The 22,747-nt window shown below is 39.3% G+C and overlaps 1 protein-coding gene across 2 annotated transcripts in view; it reads right to left on the bottom strand.

The window, feature by feature from the left end:
- The window catches only part of ERAP2 (endoplasmic reticulum aminopeptidase 2), a 51,653-nt gene that overhangs the window by 22,362 nt on the left and 6,544 nt on the right, over window positions 1–22,747 (bottom strand). For both annotated transcript variants that reach the window (XM_005899293.3, XM_070373172.1), the window contains exons 3-10: window positions 21,094–21,232; window positions 17,416–17,550; window positions 14,440–14,560; window positions 8,833–8,987; window positions 5,521–5,634; window positions 4,326–4,457; window positions 3,972–4,103; window positions 767–835 (exon numbers count right to left, since the gene is read on the bottom strand). In XM_005899293.3, coding sequence (XP_005899355.2) covers window positions 767–835; window positions 3,972–4,103; window positions 4,326–4,457; window positions 5,521–5,634; window positions 8,833–8,987; window positions 14,440–14,560; window positions 17,416–17,550; window positions 21,094–21,232 — 997 coding nt within the window. The remainder of the gene's footprint in view (window positions 1–766; window positions 836–3,971; window positions 4,104–4,325; window positions 4,458–5,520; window positions 5,635–8,832; window positions 8,988–14,439; window positions 14,561–17,415; window positions 17,551–21,093; window positions 21,233–22,747) is intronic.

The following is a 22,747-nucleotide window of genomic DNA, read 5'->3' as shown; positions in this document are numbered from 1 at the left end:
ACATGTCTGGGAGCTTGAGGGTTAATACAGGACAAGAAAGGCCAAGAGGAAGGGCTTGAGACTGGGGCCCCTCACTGCTCCCTTTCAAAACAGAAGAAAAAAAGGACCCACCAAAGAGGTTTAGGAAGAAATGTCTCTTTTAAAAATTCCAATAGAACAGTATTATATCAATAGAGGTATATGGAGTGGAGGACAAAACCTCTAGCTTTTTATTAACAGTGTCTAGTACGGGTTTCTGATCACTGTATGATGCCGAATCTTCCTTTAAAACCATACTTGATGGGATTACCGTGACACTTTTAAAAAAGTTTGCCTTTTCTTTTTTTTTTTTCCATGATGACTGTTTTTTTTTTCTCTCTCTCCTAAAATGTTCCAATAACTTCCCAGAAGTAAACAAAAGATGGGGCCTCAAGAAAGCCATTCATACTATTTCCAAACCTAACATATTTGGTTTGGCATTTTGCAGAGCCCTGAGGATACCAGTACAGCAATAACCACTCAGAGGAATTTTGAGCTGAGATATTTTTAGCCATTGGTGGGATTGTGGGAAAGCTGAATTATAACAACAAAAATACAGTAGTAAGAGCACCACCCTCCCCTTAATGGCCTGAGCATTCCTTCTTCAGTCAACTTTGTTTCAAGGAAAATTGTGGAGTTTTTCCTTCTCTCCAGTTATTTAAAGGGGCAGCCGGACAACTTTACAGACTCACTCCAGGTCTGGAGATGAGCCAAATCTCTTCCACCCTCCAAGTCTCTTTCTACTTACTGTGTTGCTTGTCTTCCTGGAATCAGAATAACAAAATCCACCCGATGTGGAATCACCTTCTAAACAATTCTAGAAAACAAAAATAAAAGAGCGCTGCCATTTGGCCTCTGAGAGTTGGCTTAAAATGAACATTTGACATGAGTGCAAACATTATTAGCTTAAATGTACGAAAATGTAATTCATCTAGACATGATAATGAGCATGCTGCTGCTGCTGCTAAGTCGCATCAGTCGTGTCCGACTCTGTGCGACCCCATAGACGGCAGCCCACCAGGCTCCCCCGTCCCTGGGATTCTCCAGGCAAGAACACTGGAGTGGGTTTCCATTTCCTTCTCCAATGCATGAAAGTGAAAAGTGAAAGTGAAGTCGCTCAGTTGTGTCCGACTCTTAGCGACCCCATGGACTGCAGCCTACCAGGCTCCTCCGCCCATGGGATTTTCCAGGCAAGAGTACTAGAGTAGGGTGCCATTGCCTTCTCCAGATAATGAGCATAGCAATTCATTAAAATGCATAAAAGTTACTCTTTTAAATATTTAATTGATATTATGTGACACCGTGCTGAGTTAGGTATTTGGGGAAATTTATCATTTTTGTGCCACCATTTCGTTTGACATCAGAAGGGGGTCAACTAAGAATTTAGGACCTTTTGGGGAAGGTTAGATGGGAGACTCCTACAGTAACTGGGAAGAAGTTGTGATGTCATTGAGAGAATGAATACTAGACTGAGTCAGAAGACAGATTTTAAGTAACGACTCCATCACTCACTTGTATAAGATCTTGAACGAATCTCTCCATTAGCATTAGTTTTTCCATTTAAAAAGTGGGAAAACTCATTGAAAAAAATGGGCTAAGACTGCCTACCTCACCTTCTTGAGATGGTAATAAGCACAATGTGACAAAAATTAATATAGGATTGTTCACAGTCCTGTAATTCTTGGCCAAATCTCTCCTTTAATCCTCTTTCCACTCACTAACCACACAAAAGATGGATTCTTCCTCTTTGGGACAAAAAAAAGGCTCGGGCAAGGTCTACACACACACACACACACACACTCAAGTACACATCCTTGTGAAGGACGAGGGAAGGAGAAGGATGGGAGGGAAAAGCAATGTTCTTGTTGAGAACCTGGGAGGGAACCAGGACAAAATCATCTGGATCACCTGCAGGAGGTGATGAAGAACGAGCATTTTCTTGAGACTTTTTTGAAAATTTCATTCTGTTTTTTGGCTGCCCTGGGTCTGCACTGCTGTGCGGGCTTTTCCCTGGCTGCAGTGAACAGGGGCTACTCTGGAGTTGCAGTGGGTGGGCTTCTCGCCGCGGTGGTTTCTCTTGCTTCAGGACACAGGCTCTAGGGACTTGGGCTTCAGTGGCTGCAGCTCCCTGGCTCGAGAGCACACACTCAGTAGTTGCGGTGTGTGGGCTTAGTTGCTCCGCAGCTTATGGGATCTTCCCAGATCAGGGATCAACGCTGTGTCTCCTGCGTTGGCAGGTGTATTCTTTACCATTGAGCACCAGGGCAGCCCCAAGAAAGAACCTTTTTTATAAGTATTACAAAGGATGGTGTATTTGATCCCTTTTAGGGTTTTAGAGAAATGTCAGTAAAAGTTTTGAGCTACTGTGAAATTTTAATTACTTGCATTTGCTTCTTTGACCACAAAATCACACATAAGTTAAACCTTAAGGATCCAGGCTTAACAAGGGCACAGAAAAATCAAATAAGATAATGTGCATGAATTTTTTAAACTATGACGTGCTGTACAAATATTGAATAATATTATTACCCCTGGGACAAAAGTGTTTACAAAGAATAGAGGACCTCTTTTGTGTACAAAGGGCTTCCCTTGTGGCTCAGCTGGTAAAGAATCCACCTGCAATGTGGGAGACCGGGTTTGATCCCTGGGTTAGGAAGATCCCCTGGAGAAGGGAAAGGCTACCCACTCCAGTATTCTGGCCTGGAGAATTCCATCGACTGTATAATCCATGGGGTCGCAAAGAGTCGGACATGACTGAGCGACTTTCACTTTCACTTCACTTTGTGTACAAATACCCTAGGGTATTTCTACTTGCAGGCACAAGCTCTGTCAGTTTATTATTTCCATAAAAAGTACTGTCCTTGCATTTGGAAATCTAGAAATATTTGAATAATTATTAGAATCATCTGAGTTGACTGCATGTTTTCTCTTACCTACTATCCTACAGGAATCTCAATGACAAAGAGACCGTATATTCCTCAATCAAACATTAACCGTCTCTTAACCATGATTATAGGGACAATAGAATATTAGGGCCTGACATGATTCTTTCTCGTAAGCAGATTTTGTTTATTATTATCACTGTTATCATTAAATCAATGGAAACCAATAAAAGAGAACGTCACTCGATGGAGCAGATTCACGAGTGCCCTTCTAGGTATTCAGCAGAAAGGCAATGAGTGCTGGAGCTGGCTATGAGAAGGAGGTGACCCCTCAGCTAGATCTCAAAGGATGGACAGCACCTGAGTTGCTGAAAAGAAGGAAGAACACTTCAGGCAGCGAGTGCACCAGAAACAAAGGCGTGATGACAGGGATGAGCAGGATTTCCTGCGAGAGGGAGAAGGTGGGTCTCACTCAACCGAATACGGGCTGGGACATAAAGCTGAACAAGTAGAGTTTAAACTTAAGTTTGGGAAGAGAAGATTAGGAGTTACATGAAGGAATTACAAAGTCATGAAAGGTTTGGAAACAGAAGACAAAATGTAGGGTGAACCAGAAGAGGGAAACCAACGAGAACGAGGTCAAATACTGAACCCCCGCGGCTAAGCTAGTATAGCATCTTGGTTTAGCAAGGTGCCAGAGGAAATAGACAGGTGCTACCTGCTTAACCCTGGAAGTGTGGCAAGTGCAATAAACATCTTTTGCCTGACAATTTATCTATTTATGCTGCTGCTGCTAAGTCGCTTCAGTCGTGTCCGACTCTGTGCGACCCCATAGACGGCAGCCCACCAGGCTCCCCCGTCCCTGGGATTCCCCAGGCAAGAAAACTGGGGTGGGTTGCCATTTCCTTCTCCAATGCATGAAAGTGAAAAGTGAAAGTGAAGTCGTTCAGTCGTGTCCGACTCTTCGGACCCCATGGACTGCAGCCTACCAGGCTCCTTAAAAGCCTTCATAATTAGCTTGTCACTGTTTAGGCTTACCAGCAGTCTCCTGTAACTTAACCGATGACTTACATTTGACAGACTGTGCCACAAATCATCATTCTTCGCATTTCTATAGGTGAACTTCTTTAAGTAGTGAATAATTCCTTTCCTGAATGTCTCCTCACTCAGAAAATCCTTGAGCATATTCAAAATACAAGCTCCCTAAATAAAAACACAAAGAAAAAGAAGGTAAAGGGTAGCATATGTTTTTAAAGGAAGCTTACATGCCGTGGAACATGTGTAATGTCTGATAAATGAACCGCAAATAAAACAAAAAGTGACGCAGAGGTAACCTGACACCAAGAACTTCCGCTCTTGAGGTACTGGCCTCATTATACTCCTCCCAGGGCAGAGCATTTACCACCAGTCCACAGCATCTCCTACCTTGTTGTACGAAACAGCATCAAACATTTCCTTTATTTGAGTAGCAGTTTTTGCTTCATTGGAGATAGGATGGGATGAATTTAATGAATCTCTTTTAATTACTTCAAAACACGTGTTCGAAAAACTGTCATCCTAAACGGGAGAGAACATTTGTTTTCTTCAATTGCCATTTGACACTCAAAGCGATAGCAAAGATGCTAGGTTTAGCAAGATATTCTCAGAAGTAAGTATTCAAACAATATTTCTTACAAAACATTTCTTTCCCCTTATATAGTCCCCGTTCACCAATTCTCTGTTTTGTTAAAGGTATAAATGTGATATTTCCTCAGACACTGCCTGAATGTTTACCATGAGCAAGGCCCTTGGAAACAGAAATAAAACAAGGGTTCCCAGTTAGTGAGCATGTGCTATGTGTCAGGCTCTTATATTCCTCAGCTGCAGTCCTTTCAACACTCTGCAAGGAAGAGGCATTGTACACATTTTACAAGTGAGAATTCATGAAGCTTTTGGATTAAACCACAGACTCGGCACATAGCAAAAAATAAAAAAAGACACTGATTTTGAATCCATGTCTGTCTGTAACTGTACTGGACCAAATATTTACCCCAAAGAGCTAATTATCCATTACTAGTTAGCACTACCTTTTTATGTGCTGTTCAGACCCCTTCATGCTTGCTAAGTGGCTTCAGTCATGTCGGACACTTTTTGACCCTGTGAACTGTAGCCCACCAGGCTCCCCTGTCCGTGGGATTCTCCAGGCAAGAATACTGCAATGGGTTCCCATTCCTTTCTCCAGGGAGAATCCAACCCTGGTCTCCTGCATTGCAGGCAGATTCTTTACCATTTAAGCCATCAGGGAAGCACCATCTTAGAATTCGTTATGTTAACAGACATATTGCTTATAGACTCTTGGATAAATACAGAATAATGCCTGAAATTTTCTTTTTGGCAATTTGGAGTCTTTTGAAGCCAGACAGCCTCCAGATCTGTGAGAAAGTAAACTGGCTTAAGCCACCCAGTCTGTGGAATTTTGTCATGGCAGCCCTAGCAAACCGATACAATCTGTTTATACAAAAGAAAATACCAGAGATTCAAAAACGCAATGCCGTGTTCTCTTTGGCATTTTCTAAAAATTATAATAGTGAATTAATGATTTCTTAGTACGTATAGTATGAGATACAAAGTTGTGACTTACAAACTGTAGCTCTGGATATGTGATGTTGAGAGAGATAAGTTCCATGTATCTTGCAAAACCTTCATTGAGCCAAATATCATTCCACCATTCCATTGTAACCAGGTTACCAAACCACTGGGAGGTAAAAACTCAATGTTAAACAAATATAAACAATTATTAACTGTAGCAAAAAAAATACGATGGGTGGTAACTTCTTTTTTAGTAGTTGAGGCCTCTGTCTTTGCTACCACTTTCTCTCTGCACAGCATCTTTCTACTGGTTTCCCTGCCTTCTCCCCTCACCACCACATTTTTGCTTGTTTTGATTATTTATATTGTGTCCACATTGCCTCCAATGCCCTACCTTCCATTATATCCTCCGTATATTTCCTAGATATTAGACTTAATGTTAAGGAAGAGAATGAGACATTTTATTTTAAACATTTTGCACAATAAGTATAATTTCACCTTGTCACTGACTCACAGTGAGGGTCTAAGGAGAAATATAAGCCAGAATATTCTTGATGAAGTCATCTTTATGTATTAAGTAGCAGGTACTTAAAAGGATAAGAATTCATTTAGGACTTTCAGATTGTTACATAATGTTACTACAGAGCAAATGTCATTGTTGACCTCTGTCCCAGTTTACTTCTAGGGATCAATTTGGCCACTAATGAGAATAAAAGTCTGAGATTTTAAATATATATAAATAAAGAATGCAAAAAGATAAGCTAAATAGAAATTTATCCTTGACCTATATTTGATCTATAACACATTTTAAATATTATTTTTTATATATTATTATATTTTACCTATTTGGCCTTTGTTGTTTTAATGTGCCCCTAGTTTATCTATTTTAAGAGTGCAGTCTCCAGATGGATTGGAAGCTTAAATAACAAGATTTTAAGATTCAAAAGAGCCTTGTTATAGAACAGAAGTCACTAGATCCATAGCTTCTAGAAACTGCTCAAGCTCTATACTTTTCTTACAGCTTTCAGATCATATTGCAAATGTGCGCCAATCTTCTGAAGGACATCTGTGAGAAGGAATGGTGGGTGTTTCCTCAATTTGAGAAGTGAATAACAGGAGAAGTTCAAGCTGGTTACGGTCATTTCACCAGTCAGGAAGAGTATTTTATTCATTCATTCAGTCAGTGAATATCTATTGAGAATCTACTATGTTCCTGGCACTATGCCATGGAAAAATCTCTTATTTTTTAATTTTTAACTGTATCCTTTATCATTACCATAGTAATAAGAGGGTTATTATTTTTTTTAAGTAGCAAATGAAGGACCTTGTTATATGGGAGAAATACAAAGATGTATGTAATAGTTGCTGCTGCTGCTAAGTCATTTCAGTTGTGTCCAACTCTGTGTGACCCCATAGATGGCAGCCCACCAGGCTCCCCCGTCCCTGGGATTCTCCAGGCAAGAACACTGGAGTGGATTGCCATTTCCTTCTCCAGTGCATCAAAGTGAAAAGTGAAAGGGAAGTCGCTCAGTCGTGTCTGACTCTTAGCGACCCCATGGACTGCAGCCCACCAGGCTCTTCCATCCATGGGATTTTCCAGGAAGAGTACTGGAGTGGGGTGCCATTGCCTTCTCCGGTATGTAATGGTGCCACTACCTTAATACAGATGGTGGAGGTCAACCAGTAGACATATACATGCAATAAAATGTTATTGGCACTATGATTTATATCTGTACAAAAGGCAGTGGGCATTCCAGAAGGAAAAAATCAGTTTCACTGAGAGAGTGTGTAGGATAACTGGGAAATGCTTCACTTCCTGAGTCTTACAAGCGGTCCCCAGGAACGTTGGAAGTGGGGTGTGCTCTAAGCAGATCAGGTAGCAGGAACAAGAGCACAGAGAAGTGATACGACCTGGGTTTGTGGAGGTAATGGCAGGTCGTCTGGGATGGCTAATGCTGAAGGTTAGAGAAGAGACTGGAGAGGTGGCGGGGAGCTGGGTTATCTGGGCCTTATGTGACATACTATGGATCCTTGACTAACCCAGCATCGAGAGTCTTCGCCAGGGCTTTACGTGGAGGACTGACATGGCCAGATGGAGATTAATGGGAAGACAAAATAGTCAAGGCAGAAACTCCAGTGGAGCCTGCTGCTTCAGCCCTGGACTCTGCGTTTTATTGAAAGAGAAGCTTTCAAAGGAAGGCCTTAAGGCAGCATGGAGCCTCAAAAGGAGAGTTCTCTGCTTATTTCCCTATGAACACTGGGTAGAAAATTAGGGATCTCCAGACTCAATTAAGTGCTTGTGCTTTAGAGCTTCCAGTGACTAATAATCCAATCCCCTAAGATGAGCCAGCGGGGAGATGCTAAACCAGAGGAAGCTGTTCATATGCTCTCAAAGTACAGCGCTGAGCATGGCTCTGGGTTCTTCGTCTGCTGCTTAAAACAAACAACCTCTCTTATTACTATGGTCATGATAAAGGATAAAGTTAAAAATTAAAAAATAAGAGATGTTACCAGTTTCTACAATTGAATGATATGTGCCTATATGGTGAAAGAGAATTTCTGGTGTCTTTAATAATTCACTGCATAACAGGGAACTTGCAGAAATAAAACAGAATGAAAAAAAAGTCTCTGGTATCTTAAGAGCTGATTTTACTGTTTCATAATTGTATGTAATACCAGGTTGATAGACAGGCCTTGGAAATCTTATTCTGTAAGAAATGGTGGCAGTGGTGGTCACTGTCACTATGGTGACTAGCTAACACTTACTGAGTACCTGGTGTATGACAGACACAGACACTTATCTGTAACCCTCACAACAGATTCAAGAAGCAGGAGCTATTATGAACTTAATTTTATAGATGAGGACACTGAAGTTTAGAGAGGTAGGTAGTGCGTCCAGGGTCAGTAGCCTGGAAGTACATGCACTTGAAATACTTCATTATGGCCAAATAATCACAAACTCCAATTGAAGGGAGTTGATTTTGTCCTAGACTGGAATGCCACTGTACTAGAGGGTGTATGGGGAAATAATAAAAATCTCTATTTGTAGGGGTTTCTAGTACTGTGCTCTATGTACCTGTATGATCTCCACCCTTCTTTACTAAAAGACATTTGGATGCTTTGTGCCTTGAAATGTTTTAGAGGACATAGTGGCCAGTTCTCCTGTGATAAAATTCTTGTATGAGACCCATAGCCTAGAGATTGAACATTCTGCTACTTGACATATAGTGTTTGGTTTGAGGATCCCTAAGGTCCCCCCTGGAAATAAGATGACATGATTTTACATTGTTTGGGGAATACTGGGGGTGTTCTGCATAATGCTCTTTGGAACCGACACTAAGAGAATGCCGTGAGAGCCAGGTACCTGGTGTGCTAGTTCATGGGCTATGACCTTGGTGACCCATAGTTTATCAGAAGTAGAAGAGGTCTTGGGGTCAAAGAGCAGTGACGTCTCTCTGTACGTGATGAGGCCCCAGTTTTCCATGGCTCCACTTGCAAAGTCAGGAATGGCAACAAGATCTGAGAAATAAGAACAACCATACTTAATAATTACGGCTCCTACACCAGAAGTGGGATTTGCTTCTTTCTTAACTATGCTATGATCCTTTCAGTATATATAAGCAGACATTCTGAAAACACTGAGTATCTTTTTTTCTTAACACTGATATGCTGTCTTGTAGTTGTGGAAAATAATCAGTATCCATCATCAAGCAGAATAAAGTTTATTGGTAAAGTTTTATTTCTAGGTGAAGTAGCCTAGTGACATAATCATTGTTTCCTAATACTAAACTGAAATTACCTTAGGTGCATTACTGCTGAGAAAATCATTCATTTTAAAACATTCATATTGTATTTTATATTAGTATTACAGAAAGACTTTAAAAATATAAGGTATCAAATGATCTCTAAAATATTTGGATTCAACAAAACATATAATGAACTTATTTCTATTAAAAAAAAGAGAAAATAAGGGATTTTTAAATTTCAGGAAAACACCATTTAGAAGCATCTCTATAGTCAATATTTCAAGCACATATAGCCTCTTAAGTGTCCTTCTAAGGCAGTAAAGGGAAAAAACTGTAGGCATCAATTCTTTCTGACCTCAATTTCCTTTTTACTGTTAATATTTCCTCTACTTCTTGACAAAATTTTAGAGAAAAAATGTAAAATTTAATCATCTTTTAGCACCTCAGATATAATGTATATTCAGTTCAGTTCAGTTCAGTTGCTCAGTCACATCCGATTCTTTGAGACCACATGGACTGCCGCACACCAGGCTTCCATGTCCATCATTGACTCCTGGAGCTTAATTAATATATACCAATTTATATCATGTTTCTGTGAGAGTATATATATACATATATATATATATCCTTTGCCGATGAATTCATATTGATTAGAAAACTTCTGGCTAATATTTAATCTTAGACTTCTTTTTATTCTGCCAAGTCATATCGGAAAAAAAACTGTTCTTTGGCTGAAAAGCCAGGTAATTAAAAAAAATAATAATAATTTGAAATAAATCAAGTCACTTGGCTTGAAATTTCACTGTCTGGAATTCAGTTCAGTTCAGTTCAGTCACTCAGTCGTGTCCAACTCTTTGCGACCCCATGAATCGCAGCACACCAGGCCTCCCTGTCCATCACCATCTCCTGGAGTTCACTCAAACTCACGTCCATCGAGTCGGTGATGCCATCCAGCCATCTCATCCTCTGTCATCCCCTTTTCCTCCTGCCCTCAATCCCTCCCAGCATCAGGGTCTTTTCCAATGAGTCAACTCTTCACACGAGGTGGCCAAAGTACTGGAGTTTCAGCTTTAGCATCATTCCTTCCAAAGAAATCTCAGAGCTGATCTCCTTTAGAATGGACTGGTTGGATCTCCTTGCAGTCCAAGGGACTCTCAAGAGTCTTCTCCAGCACCACAGTTCAAAAGCATCAATTTTTCAGCACTCAGCTTTCTTCACAGTCCAACTCTCACATCCATACATGACCACTGGAAAAACCATAGCCTTGACTAGATGGACCTTGTTGGCAAAGTAATGTCTCTGCTTTTGAATATGCTATCTAGGTTGGTCATAACTTTTCTTCCAAGGAGTAAGCGTCTTTTAATTTCATGGCTGCAGTCACCATCTGTAGTGATTTTGGAGCCCAAAAAAATAAAGTCTGACACTGTTTCCCCATCTATTCCCCGTGAAGTGATGATACCAGATGCCATGATCTTCGTTTTCTGAATTAGTATTGCTTAATTCTAGTGGATAAAAGCAAATGTGTATAATGCAATCAAAAAGTAAACTAGCACTAATCAAGATTAGTATTCATTAGCACTTCAAATATGGGAATTATTCCTTTTCTAAATTTCATCAATGATTTTATATTTGTTATATTATTTCCCAAAGCCATTAGAAATGCTTTTATCTGCTCTACTTTTTCTTTTTTTAATTTATTTTTTATTGAAGGAAAATTGCTTTACAGAATTTTGCTGTTTTCTGTCAAACTTCAACATGAATCAGCCATAGGTATACATGTATCCCCTCCCTCTTGAACGTCCCTCCCCTCTCCCTCCCCATCCCACCCCTCTAGGTTGATGCAGAGCCCCTGTTAGAGTTTCCTGAGACATATGACAAATTCCTGTTGGCTATCTATTTTACATATGGTAATATAAGTTCCCATGTTACTCTTTTCATACCTCTCACCCTCTCATCCCCTCTCCCCATGTCCATAAGTCTGTTCTCTATGTCTGTTTCTCCATTGTTGCCCTGTAAATAAGTTCTTCAATACCATTTTTCTAGATTCCATATAAATGTGTTAGAATATGGTATATATCTTTCTCTTTCTGACTCACTTCATTCTGTATAATAGGTTCCAAGTTCATCCACCTCATTAGAACTGACTCAAATGTGTTCCGTTTTATGGCTGAGTAATATTTCATTGTGTATATGTACCACAACTTCTTTATCCATTCATCTGTCGATGGACATCCAGGTTGCTTCCATGTTCTATTATTGTAAATAGTGCTGCAATGAACAATGGAATACATGTGTCTTTTTCAATTTTGGTTTCCTCAGGGTATATACCTAGGAGTGGGAATGCTGGGTTATATGGTGGTTTTATTCCTAGTTTTTTAAGGAATCACCATACTGTCTTCCACAGTGGCTGTATCAATTTACATTCCCACCAACAGTGGGAGAGTGTTCCCTTTTCTTCACACCTTTTCCAGCATTAATTGTTTGTAGACTTTTTGATGAGGACCATTCTGACCAGTATGAGGTGATATTTCATTGTAGTTTTGATTTGCATTTCTCTAATAATGAGTGATGTTGAGCATCTTTTCATGTGTTTGTTAGCCATCTGTATGTCTTCTTTGGAGAAATGTCTGTTTAGGTCTTTTCCCCACTTTTTGATTGGGTTGTTTGTTTTTCTGGTTTTGAGTTGTATGAGCTGCTTGTGTGTGTTGGAAATTAATCCTTTGTCAGTTGTTTCATTTGCTATTTTCTCCCATTCTGAGGGTTGTCTTTTCACCTTGCTTATAGTTTTCTTTGCTGTGCAAAAGCTTTTACGTTTAATCAGGTCCCACTTGTTTACTTTTGTTTTTATTTCCATTACTCTAAGAGGTGGGTCATAGAGGATCTTGCTTTGATTTGTCATCGAGTGTTCTGACTATGTTTTCCTCTAAGAGTTTTATAGTTTCTGGTCTTACACTTAGGTCTCTAATGCATTTTGAGTTTATCTTTGTGTATGGTGTTAGGAAGTGTTCTAATTTCATTCTTTTACATGTAGCTGTCCAGTTTCCCAGCACCATTTATTGAAGAGGCTGTTTTTCCTCCGTTGTATATTCTTACCTCCTTCGTCAAAAATAAGGTACCCGTAGGTGCATGGGTTTATCTCTGGGCTTCCTCTCTTGTTCCATTGGTCTATATTTCTGTCTTTGTGCCAGTACCATACTGTCTCGATGACTGTAGCTTTGTAGTATAACCTGAAGTCAGGAAGCTTGATTCTTCCAGCTCCATTCTTCTTTCTCAAGACTGCTTTGGCTATTGGGGGGTCTTTTGAGTTTCCATATGAATTGTGACATTTTTTGCTCTAGTTCTGTGGAAAACGCCACTGGTAATTTGATAGGGATTGCACTGAATCTGTAATCTGGTAGTATCGTCATTTTCCCAGTGTTGATTCTTCCTGCCCAGGGACATGGAATGCCTCTCCATCTGTTAACATCATCTTTGATTTCTTTCATTAGTGTCTTCTAACTTTCTGTGTACAGTTCTTTCATCTCCTTAGGTAAGTTTATTCCTAGATATTTAATTTTTTTGTTGTTGCAATGATGAATGGGATTGATTCCTTAATTGTTCTTTCTGATTTTTCATTGTTAGTATATAGAAATGCAAGTGATTTCTGTGTATTGATTTTGTATCCTGCAACTTTGCTAAATTCACTGATTAGCTCTAGTAATTTTCTGATATTATCTTTAGGGTTTTCTATGTACAGCATCATGTCATCTGCAAACAGTGAGAGCTTTACTTCTTCTTTTCTGATCTGGATTCCTTTTATTTCTTTTTCTTCTCTGATTGATGCAGCTAGGATGTCCAGAACTATGTTGAATAACAGTGGGAAAAGTGGACACCCTGGTCTTGTTCCTGATCTTAGGGGGATGCTTTCAGGTTTTCACCATTGAGAGTAATGTTTGTTGTAGGCTTATCACATATGACCTTTACTATGCTGAGGTAGGTTCCTTCTATGCCCATTTTTTGAAGAGTTCTAATCATAAATAGGTGTTGAATTTTGTCAAAGGCCTTTTCTGCATCTACTGAGATGATCATATGGCTTCTATCTTTCAATGTGTTAATATGGTGTATCACATTGATTGATTTGCGTATATTGAAGAATCCTTGCATCCCTGGAATTAACCCAACTTGATCACGGTATATGAGCTTTTTGATGTGTTGCTGAATTCTGTTTGCTAAATATATCTGCTCTACTTTTTCTTAAGCTGGATGCTTCCTTTCAGTTAACTTTATTTTAAATGCATTCATTTCATATGGTCTTTGAGGTTGCATTTTTGAAGAACAACTTAGGATTGTTGATGGCTGTTATTTGATCTTTCCTTGATTTTTGACAGAGGACAGCAATGGATTGTGGGCAACCTGATTTAGTATGTCTGTACTAGAGGGTGTATAGAACCTGCACTATAATGATACCACAAGACTCGAGAACTATGGGAATAAGCCCCTGGACATGTCTTCTGATAGTCCTTTAATTCTCTAAGAAAAACTGCATGAAGTTGGTCAGAAAAGGGGAAGAAGGACATGATAAGGTGTGTGTTGTCAAGTCCCAAAGGAAAACAATGTTTTGTCACTGTCCGAAACTCTAAAAATTAATCTATATGTTATAATATTTGTCAGTGTTTTTATATATTCTGCAACATCATAAAAATCACAACTTTTATTTTTTAAGATAGAAAATGGAAACCAACAAAGATGGGCTATTTGCATCCTCTCATATAAAGATCAACTACCACCACATTCAAATTATCTATTTCCTCCAAATCTCTCTCTCTCTTTTTTTTAAATGTATGTGCCACAGTCTTATCTTCCAGCCTCAAACACTCTGTAGATAACAGATGGAGGGACAGTTTTCAGCTATTTACATAAACCTTTGGCAACTTTTATAAAAGATTGCTAGTCTTATATGAATATGATATAGAAGGAAATATATGCTCCAGAAATTCATCCATTTAAATCTAATATAAAATGCAGATATTTTAATATTAAACCTGATAAAAGAATAGAAAAATGAACCCAAGTACTTGGGTTTCTCATAAATACTTTATTTTCTACACTCAAAGACATCTCTCAGGTATAAATTACTGCTTTCTGGGCTAACTGAAGTTCCTCAGTGCTCATTTTAATCACATATAAAGACGGATGAAATCAAAGCAAGTTCTAAAAATAAAGACAATGATAGAATTTGAACCTACCCAGTTTGGGGAGTGGATAGTGGATATCAAAGTAATTTTCATAAAAGTCCAGCAGCTTCAGTGATGCTTCCAAAGCATAATGTGTTTGACTCCATTTGTCTGGGGATGCATAGATGGACACCTGGGAAATTTGGTGAGAAGAATGATCTTTGAATGACAGCTCCTTGGCATGACTCCATTCCTAACAACCTTCACCCAAAAATGGAGACTGTATTTTTCAAGAAAGCCTCCAATTAAAATAAATAAACTTAAAAAAAAATAAAAAAAAGAAAGCATTGAGTACCATTAAACATGTCATCAACAGAGGGTAAGTTGTTTTGTAAAGTATTAAAGAAAAAGTCCCTCTTGAAAACTATAGACAACCCTGTACTTTCTGTTACAGTATATTCCCTAGGTGTTAATCTGTACATTTCAAGCTATATAAACCCTTCACATCATGAGAGCTCACTTCAGTTCATCAAGATCATGTATTCCAGCCCTTGAGAATTAGCTTTCCAAAATGATGAGCACCAAAAGAGTTTCAATAAAACATTTGTATTAGGTGGAAAAGCCTTCATTATCTTATTGGAGCCACCCTCTGTTGTGTTTTCTTTATTTTTTTAATTAATTTATTTATTTTTAATTTATTATTATTATTTTTTTACTTTACAATATTGTATTGGTTTTGCCATACATAATCCACCACAGGTGTACACGTGTTCCCCCTCCTGAACCCCCCTCCCACCTCCCTCCCTGTACCATCCCTCTGGGTCATCCCAATGCACCAGCCCCAAGCATCCTGTATCCTGCATTGAACCTGGTCTGGCGATTCATTTCTTATATGATATTATACATGTTTCAATGCCATTTTTCCAAATCATCCCACCCTCTCCCTCTCCCACAGATTTCAAAAGACTTCTATACATCTGTGTCTCTTTTGCTCTCTCGCATACAGGGTTATCGTTACCGTCTTTCTAAATTCCATATATATGTGTTAGTATACTGTATTGGTGTTTTTTTTTTTTTGGCTTACTTCACTCTGTATAATAGGCTCCAGTTTCATCCACCTTATTAGAAGAAGCACATATTTTAAAACATAGATTAACCATAGTGGTGTTTTTATTTCCCAGGGCTTCTGTGAGGATTCAAGAGGTGAAACATGGAGTGGTATTTCTGAGTTGTCTGAAGAAAGATACCAGGGAAACGAAAGATCCCTGCAATGAATGCTCTCAGTAACTTAAAATCATGGTCCTAAAGCAAAACCCAAAGCTGTTGTGTTTTCTTTAAACTCAAAAACGCCCAGATAGGTTCACTGTCTCCCTGCACAGTAACTACTAGCTAGTAAGTGGAAAAAATTAAGTTAGATTCCAATTTTCTTGGGTTTCAAGTACAGTATTGCTTTCATTTCATAATCTGCTTTCATGCTCTGAATTAACTGAAGTCCCTCAGAAATTTTATAAGAAAGATAAGTTAATGGCCACAGTACTTTACCAGGCACTGTGCTAAATGTATACTTGTAAAACATGTAAAGTCTAACTTAGTCCTCTCAGCCACCTCCTGAAGTAGAAGCTATTTTCTTCATATTAGGAGTGAAGCAATGAAAACACATGGAGATTAAATAACTTGCTTCAAGTCACGCAAATGGAAAATTGTAGAGCTGGGGTACAAACCCAAGGAAACTGACAGGACCCTGTCCCCTAAAGTAAAGTGCAGTCTGACGTCACACACACCTATATCTATCTACATATATATCTGTATGCAGCGATGCATGTAGACACATTGCTGATAATATATATCTGCGTATCCATAGGTCTAGTATGTATGGAAATTATAATCAATGTTTTATTGCTATTTTTCATAAGCACTATTTTATGGCTCTTTGAATATATTTTTGTGTCTGTAACAGTTCCTCAGGGTAAGGAGTTCTTTTTTATTTTTCATGTATTCATTGATATTCACAAAACTTTATCAGATAATTATTGTGTGTGTTTGTGCTCAGTCACTCCGTCCTGTCTGACTCTGCGATCCCTGCCGGGCTCCTCTGTCCATGGAATTCTCCAGGCAAGAATACTGGAGTGGGTTGCCATTTCCTCCTCCAGGGGAGTGTTGCTGACCCAGGAGTTGAGCCGCGTCTCTTGTGTCTCTTGCACTGGCAGGTGGATTCTTTACTGCTGCACCACCTGGGAAGCCCCAGTTATTGGGTAGTGTAACTTTTTGTAAACAACGAATGCTCTAAAAATGATGAAGACCTCCTTTCATTAAGGAAATAAAATTATAGAAAACAATTGGAAACAATGTAAATGTCCTAGAATAAGATGCTGATTAAAAAATCCGTATGGTACCTCTATGCATTAGAGTACAGTACTATGCAATCATTAATATTATAGAAAAATACTTAATGCCATTTAATTTTTATAGCATATTATGGTGAGCTAGGAGAAGGCAATGGCACCCCACTCCAGTACTCTTGCCTGGAAAATCCCAGGGATGGAGGAGCCTGGTAGGCTGCAGTGCATGGGGTTGCAAAGAGTCGGACATGACTGAGCGACTTCACTTTCACTTTTCACTTTCATGCATTGGAGAAGGAAATGGCAACCCACTCCAGTGTTCTTGCCTGGAGAATCCCAGGGACGGGGGAGCCTAGTGGGCTGCCATCTATGGGGTCACACAGAGTCGGACACGACTGATGCGACTTAACAACAGCAGCATGGTGAGCTAAAATAATTGCATGTTATTTGAAAAAGTATATATTGATTTATACAGTATATATTGTTATTATATACAGTCGTATACTGACAGACTTACAGAAAATACTTGGACTACACCAGGACACGCCCCTGTAGTGCTCACAGGTTATTTTACTTTTTATCTCTCTCCATTTTTGTAAATAATATATTTACATGATATTTTGATAATAAGGGGGGAAATTTTAAAGAAGAGCTCATTGCCTTCAGGACACTATTCTGCACTGTGTATGAAAAGAGAACTCAAACTCACCTTGACCCCTGATGAGGCTGTACCACTCACAGAGGTGAAATCACAAACTATGTAGGCTACAAGGTAGGTACTCATTCTTACAGTAGTTTCAAAATGATCTTCCAAGAGGCCTCCTTCGAGTTCAATCGTCTTAACCTACAGGGAGGGAAAGAATCGATATTTGAAAACTGGAGTATTTTATAAGAATGCCTACGACGTAGGCTATGTAAGTTAGAGGAGAGCTTGATGCTCTGAAGGATGTGTGATGTCCATATAGATTAGAGGACTCTTCACAACATTCTGTGGCTTCGCCTCCCTCTGTTTCTTTTATCTCTAGACTTCCTCGAAGACACAATGTGCTACTTTAGGGACCTGAAAATGATGCCTATTTTGTTGTTTGAAAGCATAGAAATATCTTAGATGGTTCCATATTCTTGAAATGCAATCATCTCCAACACTGGCATCAATTCAACATTTGTACTTCTAAGCAAAAGTGCCAGAGAATAGTCCCCTTCCCTTTGTTACATAATAAATAAAATTTCTGTTGCAGAAGGAAATGGGAAGCAGAACTGTGCTGGATGTTTTGCATCATCTTTTAATCCTCCTATTATGTGTGTATGAGGTAGGTATAATTTGATAGGTGAAGAAACAGAGTCTCAGAAATGTTAACTGATTGCCCAAGATCACACGGCTAGTTTCACGGTAGGACCAAGATGTCGATGTGGCTGTGTGACTCCAAAGACGTTGCTCATTCTGGCACTTGCTGTGTGACAGCTTGAGTCATAGCCTTATTTTATCTTTGCTTCATTGATTCAGCCATGAAAGCAGTCAGGCCAAGGAGGTCATTAGTAATTTAAGCTTCTGCCTATCTACTGAGGAAGTAAAAAGTTTTAAGTCTATAGACTGGTCAGCTGCATCCATCAAATTCACTGAGTAATTACTGAATTCTATCTTTATTTGCTCTGGATAGCTGGTTCCAAAGATGGTCTTCATCATGGTATAATGCCCCTGAATTCTGAAAGGACACAGATCCCGTTATCTGAAAATACCACTTTCTTCAAATTGGTAACAAGTCTTCAACTGGCTTCTTGCTCACCCCCTCCAAACCCCTTTTAAGGCATCAGGGTTGTGGCAGTGCTAACCACAGATTATTAAGCATATTTTGTGTGTTTGTATAAGATTGCAGTTTGCTTTGGCGAGAAAAAATAGCTTGAAAGATTATCACAAACTGCCTAGCCTATGTCAATGACAAATGTTTGTGCTATTAAATTCTACAGAATTTGATTCTACAGAATTCTATCAAAAATTCAATTCCTAAGTTCCAATAACATAGGAAACACTGACCAAGTACCCTAGAAAAAGTGGTAGTATATATAGGGCTTTAAGTTTCACCTCTATCTGAAAGGTAATTTTGTCCAAAAACAATCTCCTTTGTAAGGAGTCTAATTGAACCACAGTTCTATGGGTACATTCCCCTAGCAGAGGAGAGGATATGGTAGGGGCTGAGGAGGGGACACTATTATTGTGGTCCTCTGACCAAGCTCAGCAGCAAAACCATTTAGTCAAGAGTGTAGATGGGTGAGGAGAGGAAGAGGAAAGATTGTGGGACCATGGAGAAATGGGTCTGTGACACTGGACAGCTGGTGGCAGGGCTGGTGAGGAGACAGGTGGGCATTCCCTGTGATTTATCTCTTCCTCCCAGGTAAAGATGTAGCCCATGGAAGCTGAATTTGGTTCAGGAACCTGGAGTCACTCATGTAGATTAGCATTGCCTTGAATAGAAGTATTTGCGGTGTTAGCGTAAGTTCTTCCAGGATGGTGATGTAAGCTCCAAGTATAAACCACTTGTTGCTAGAGAAGGATTTAGCTGTTTTCTCAAGTTCGGCAGGATTCTACTTACATAGCAAGTGTCAGCAGCAGGTGTGTGTTCCCTTAAGGAATGAAGGGGACAAAGGAATGCCCCAGAGATATACACTGCCTCTCCTAGCACTTGGCTGACTCCTCACCTTCTCGTATTCTTAACTTGTATTCTTTTCTTCTCAAAATAAGCTAACTGAGAACGTATTGTGTGTTACTTCTCACCAGTCCACAACCCATCTTAAGTGCCACAGGTATTATCCAAAGAGTATGATCATAGCATTACTTCAGCTCTCTCTATCCCCCCTTTTGTTTTTTTGGATAACCAGGGAAACTTGGGTAGGGCATGTCAATATGGAGCAGAAAGTTAAGCCAGTGTTTACTGAAAAAGCCATGATGTAAAAAACTGGCCCAGTCAACTGAAGCAATGCAAAGTTCAAGGATTATATAAAATATTTAAAATTTTTTCACTTATTTTTCTTAAATATGAGACACTGAACATTTCAGAAAGTTGAAATTCTAATATAACAAAATGACAATTTATGTTTGCATCACATTTTAATTAAAAGGCATTACTATTTGTATTTTTACTTTATCCTCCATGATGATTCATGTGAAAAATTATAGTAATAAAAAGCTGCCAGGAAACAGACTGAATGGCCCTTAAATGAACATTCCATTAAAAAGAAGACTTGGAGTTAAGCAGCAAATCCTTTTTACCTGAAAGGGAGTAGGCTAATTAAATTGCTGTCTGCATGATCATGAAAAAAAAATGGTGGGATATATGTCATGTGGAGTGTGTTACTTTCCCCCTTGATCTGCTCTGCAAGCATTTCAAAGCAAAAACTTTTCCAGTGTTAAACAGAAATCTGGGGGAAATTCAGTTTCTAGCTTACGGACTCATCTCCTGCTTTATCCACAGAAGACGGTCACTGAAGAGGGCAGAAAGGAAAATGGGCTGGAGTCACTGGCTGGGTTATGATGATCTGGCTGCTTCTGAGCTCATCCTCCTGAAGCACTGTCAGGAGGGCCTCTATTTTTATCCAACTTTCTAGGTAGCAATGGAGAAATATTTTACATTTTGTTCAACAGCAAAAAAGGCAAGTACATCATTAGTGAGGAAATATCAAATAAGACTCAAGGGTCTACTGTGTCATTCAGAGTCTCTGCATTTTGAGCATAAATATGAGCCAAACAAAAGTGTTCAGAGGTCTCTTTCAATTAAAAAGTTTGTAGCTTTTCATATGATGTTCAAACAATTTTCATAAATAATTTTAAGGACTACTCTTGGAACTTAAAAAGATTTCTGAGTTCCATCACAGACTCCTAGATCAGGATTTGCAGGATGGGCCGATGGAGCATTCTCTAGATCCTTGCAACTCCAAATGTGGTGCTTGGACCAGCAGCAGTGGTACCACCTGGGAACTTGCTATTAATAAAAAGGCAGAATTTTGAGCCTCACAGCAAGGCCAACTGAATCAGAACCTGAATTTTAATAAGATCTTCAGATGATTCATCGAACATTAAAGTTTGAGAAGTGCTGTTCTGGGTGATTCTGAATTTCATCGCTGGCCAAGTAACACTGATTTAAAAGAACACTGCTTCCATATAAACACAAGTGAAATATAGATCACTTTCTTTAAAACAAAAAGTGTCTTATGTAACAATGCCCAAACAGAATGATTTTAAGATATAGACGGATTGGAGTTATTATGCAATATGTAGATGGAGTAAGAACAAATTAATGGCTGAAGTCCTGCAAACAAAGCAAATATTAAAACACAGCAAAAACCAAAGTTCATTTTGAGAACAATTTCCCAAATTTTCTGAACGTGGCAATACCTTTGGCATGTTGGAGAGGGCAATATGTCTGCTCTCTCTTCTTATCTTGATTGAAAAGTTGGCTTTGAACAATGGTTCATCAAAGCAAGGGAAAGCCATTCGTGCCTCGGTTGGCTCAAAATCCGTTACTGCAATCGTTCTATGAAAAGAAGTACATCCAGTGGGAATACATAAGTGAAATCATAAAAGAAAGGGAAAGAATTTTATCTTCAGAACACAGCTTATCAAACCTGGAAATGATGTGTTTGATTTCTCAAACTATAATCTTAGTGATTCTTAGTTTTTGAAGAAAATGAAGGTAAAATTTGTTTCAGTTCAGTTCAGTTCAGTCGTTCAGTTGTGTCCGTCTTTAGCAGCTGCCAATCATAATAACACACTGTGCCTGGCACTCCATTTACATGGCTGTCTTCATATTTATGGCAGATAAGGATACTGAGGCTCTGAGAACTTAAGTGACTTTACTAGGATTGTTACCTAGTATTGACAAATTGCTGAGATAGTGAAAGGTTGCTGCTGAGCCGTGAAAGACGCCGGGATTCTTGGCTTCTGGAGGAGAGGAATTCAAGCTGGGGCCAGTGAAGAGGCTTGAACACTCAGAGTTTTTGTGTAATAAAGTTTTATTAAAGTGTGAAAGAGATAGAGAAAGCTTCTGACATAGACATCAGCAGGGGGCAGAAAGAGTGCCCCCCTGCTAGTCTTTAGCTGGATGTTATACAGCTACTAGCAGGCTGCTAATTAGAGAAAGGAAATGTGTCAAAACTCAGAGAGACACCAGGCACCTCACCCACAACATGCGTTTTGAGATAACATTGGCACAAAGTGAGTCGTCCCAGGCCATGAAATCTTGAAAGGCAGGTTTCCAAGCAAATACATGGTTTCATTGACATAGATTAGGAGAGCAATTGTATGAGGAAAACTTACTGGTTTGTCAAGTCGGTTCTGAGTCTTAGGTGGAACCAACTTGAAGACAGAGTCTAGGGTAAATACATAGCTCATTAACACAGCTTAAGACAAACACGTCCATAAGAAAAATGCACTGGTGAGCTCAAGGTGTGAGAAAAGTACAGTTCAGGTGGGACCAGGTGTCATTATGGCAACACAGAATTTTAAAAGAAACCTCTTTTTAAATTTGTATAGAGAAGGGGAAAAAACTCACACTTGTAGTTTGCTTCCTCCTGCTGCTTAAGAGAGAGATAAAAAAATGTCTGACACTTAAAGCCTATTTCCTCCATTTGGAGACCCCTGACCTTCCTGCCTGTTACCCTCTCAACAGATATGCCCAATTTGACTTCAAAATTGACTAGAAGTTAGTAGTTTAGTATCATCAATAAGCCTGAGCAGGTCTCAATCAGCCCTTTGAATATTTGTGAGATGAGTGATGTCTTAGGTTGTGTTCCCAGGAAGCAGACCCTGATTTATGAGAACATGCTGCCCAAGAGACAAGAAGTAGAGGAAGCAGGACAGGGAAGAGGAAGAAGTCAGGCCAGGTGCTGCTTTAGCTTCATCCCTGGGCAGCTCTGCATGGAAACTACATCTTCAACTTTCCTCCCACTAGAGGCAGGAGCTGGGCTAAGGTTCCTCCTGGAGGACCCAAGCTCCACTTAGACATTTCTAGCTCTCTCTACTTGCAAGCAAAGCAGCTCCAGTTTTCAGA

Source organism: Bos mutus, chromosome 7 (assembly GCF_027580195.1).
Source record: "Bos mutus isolate GX-2022 chromosome 7, NWIPB_WYAK_1.1, whole genome shotgun sequence".
In the NCBI taxonomy this organism is placed as follows: Eukaryota; Metazoa; Chordata; class Mammalia; order Artiodactyla; family Bovidae; genus Bos; species Bos mutus.
The sequence above is the reverse complement of the archived record's forward strand: the minus strand, read 5'-3'. Positions and strand labels throughout refer to the sequence as shown.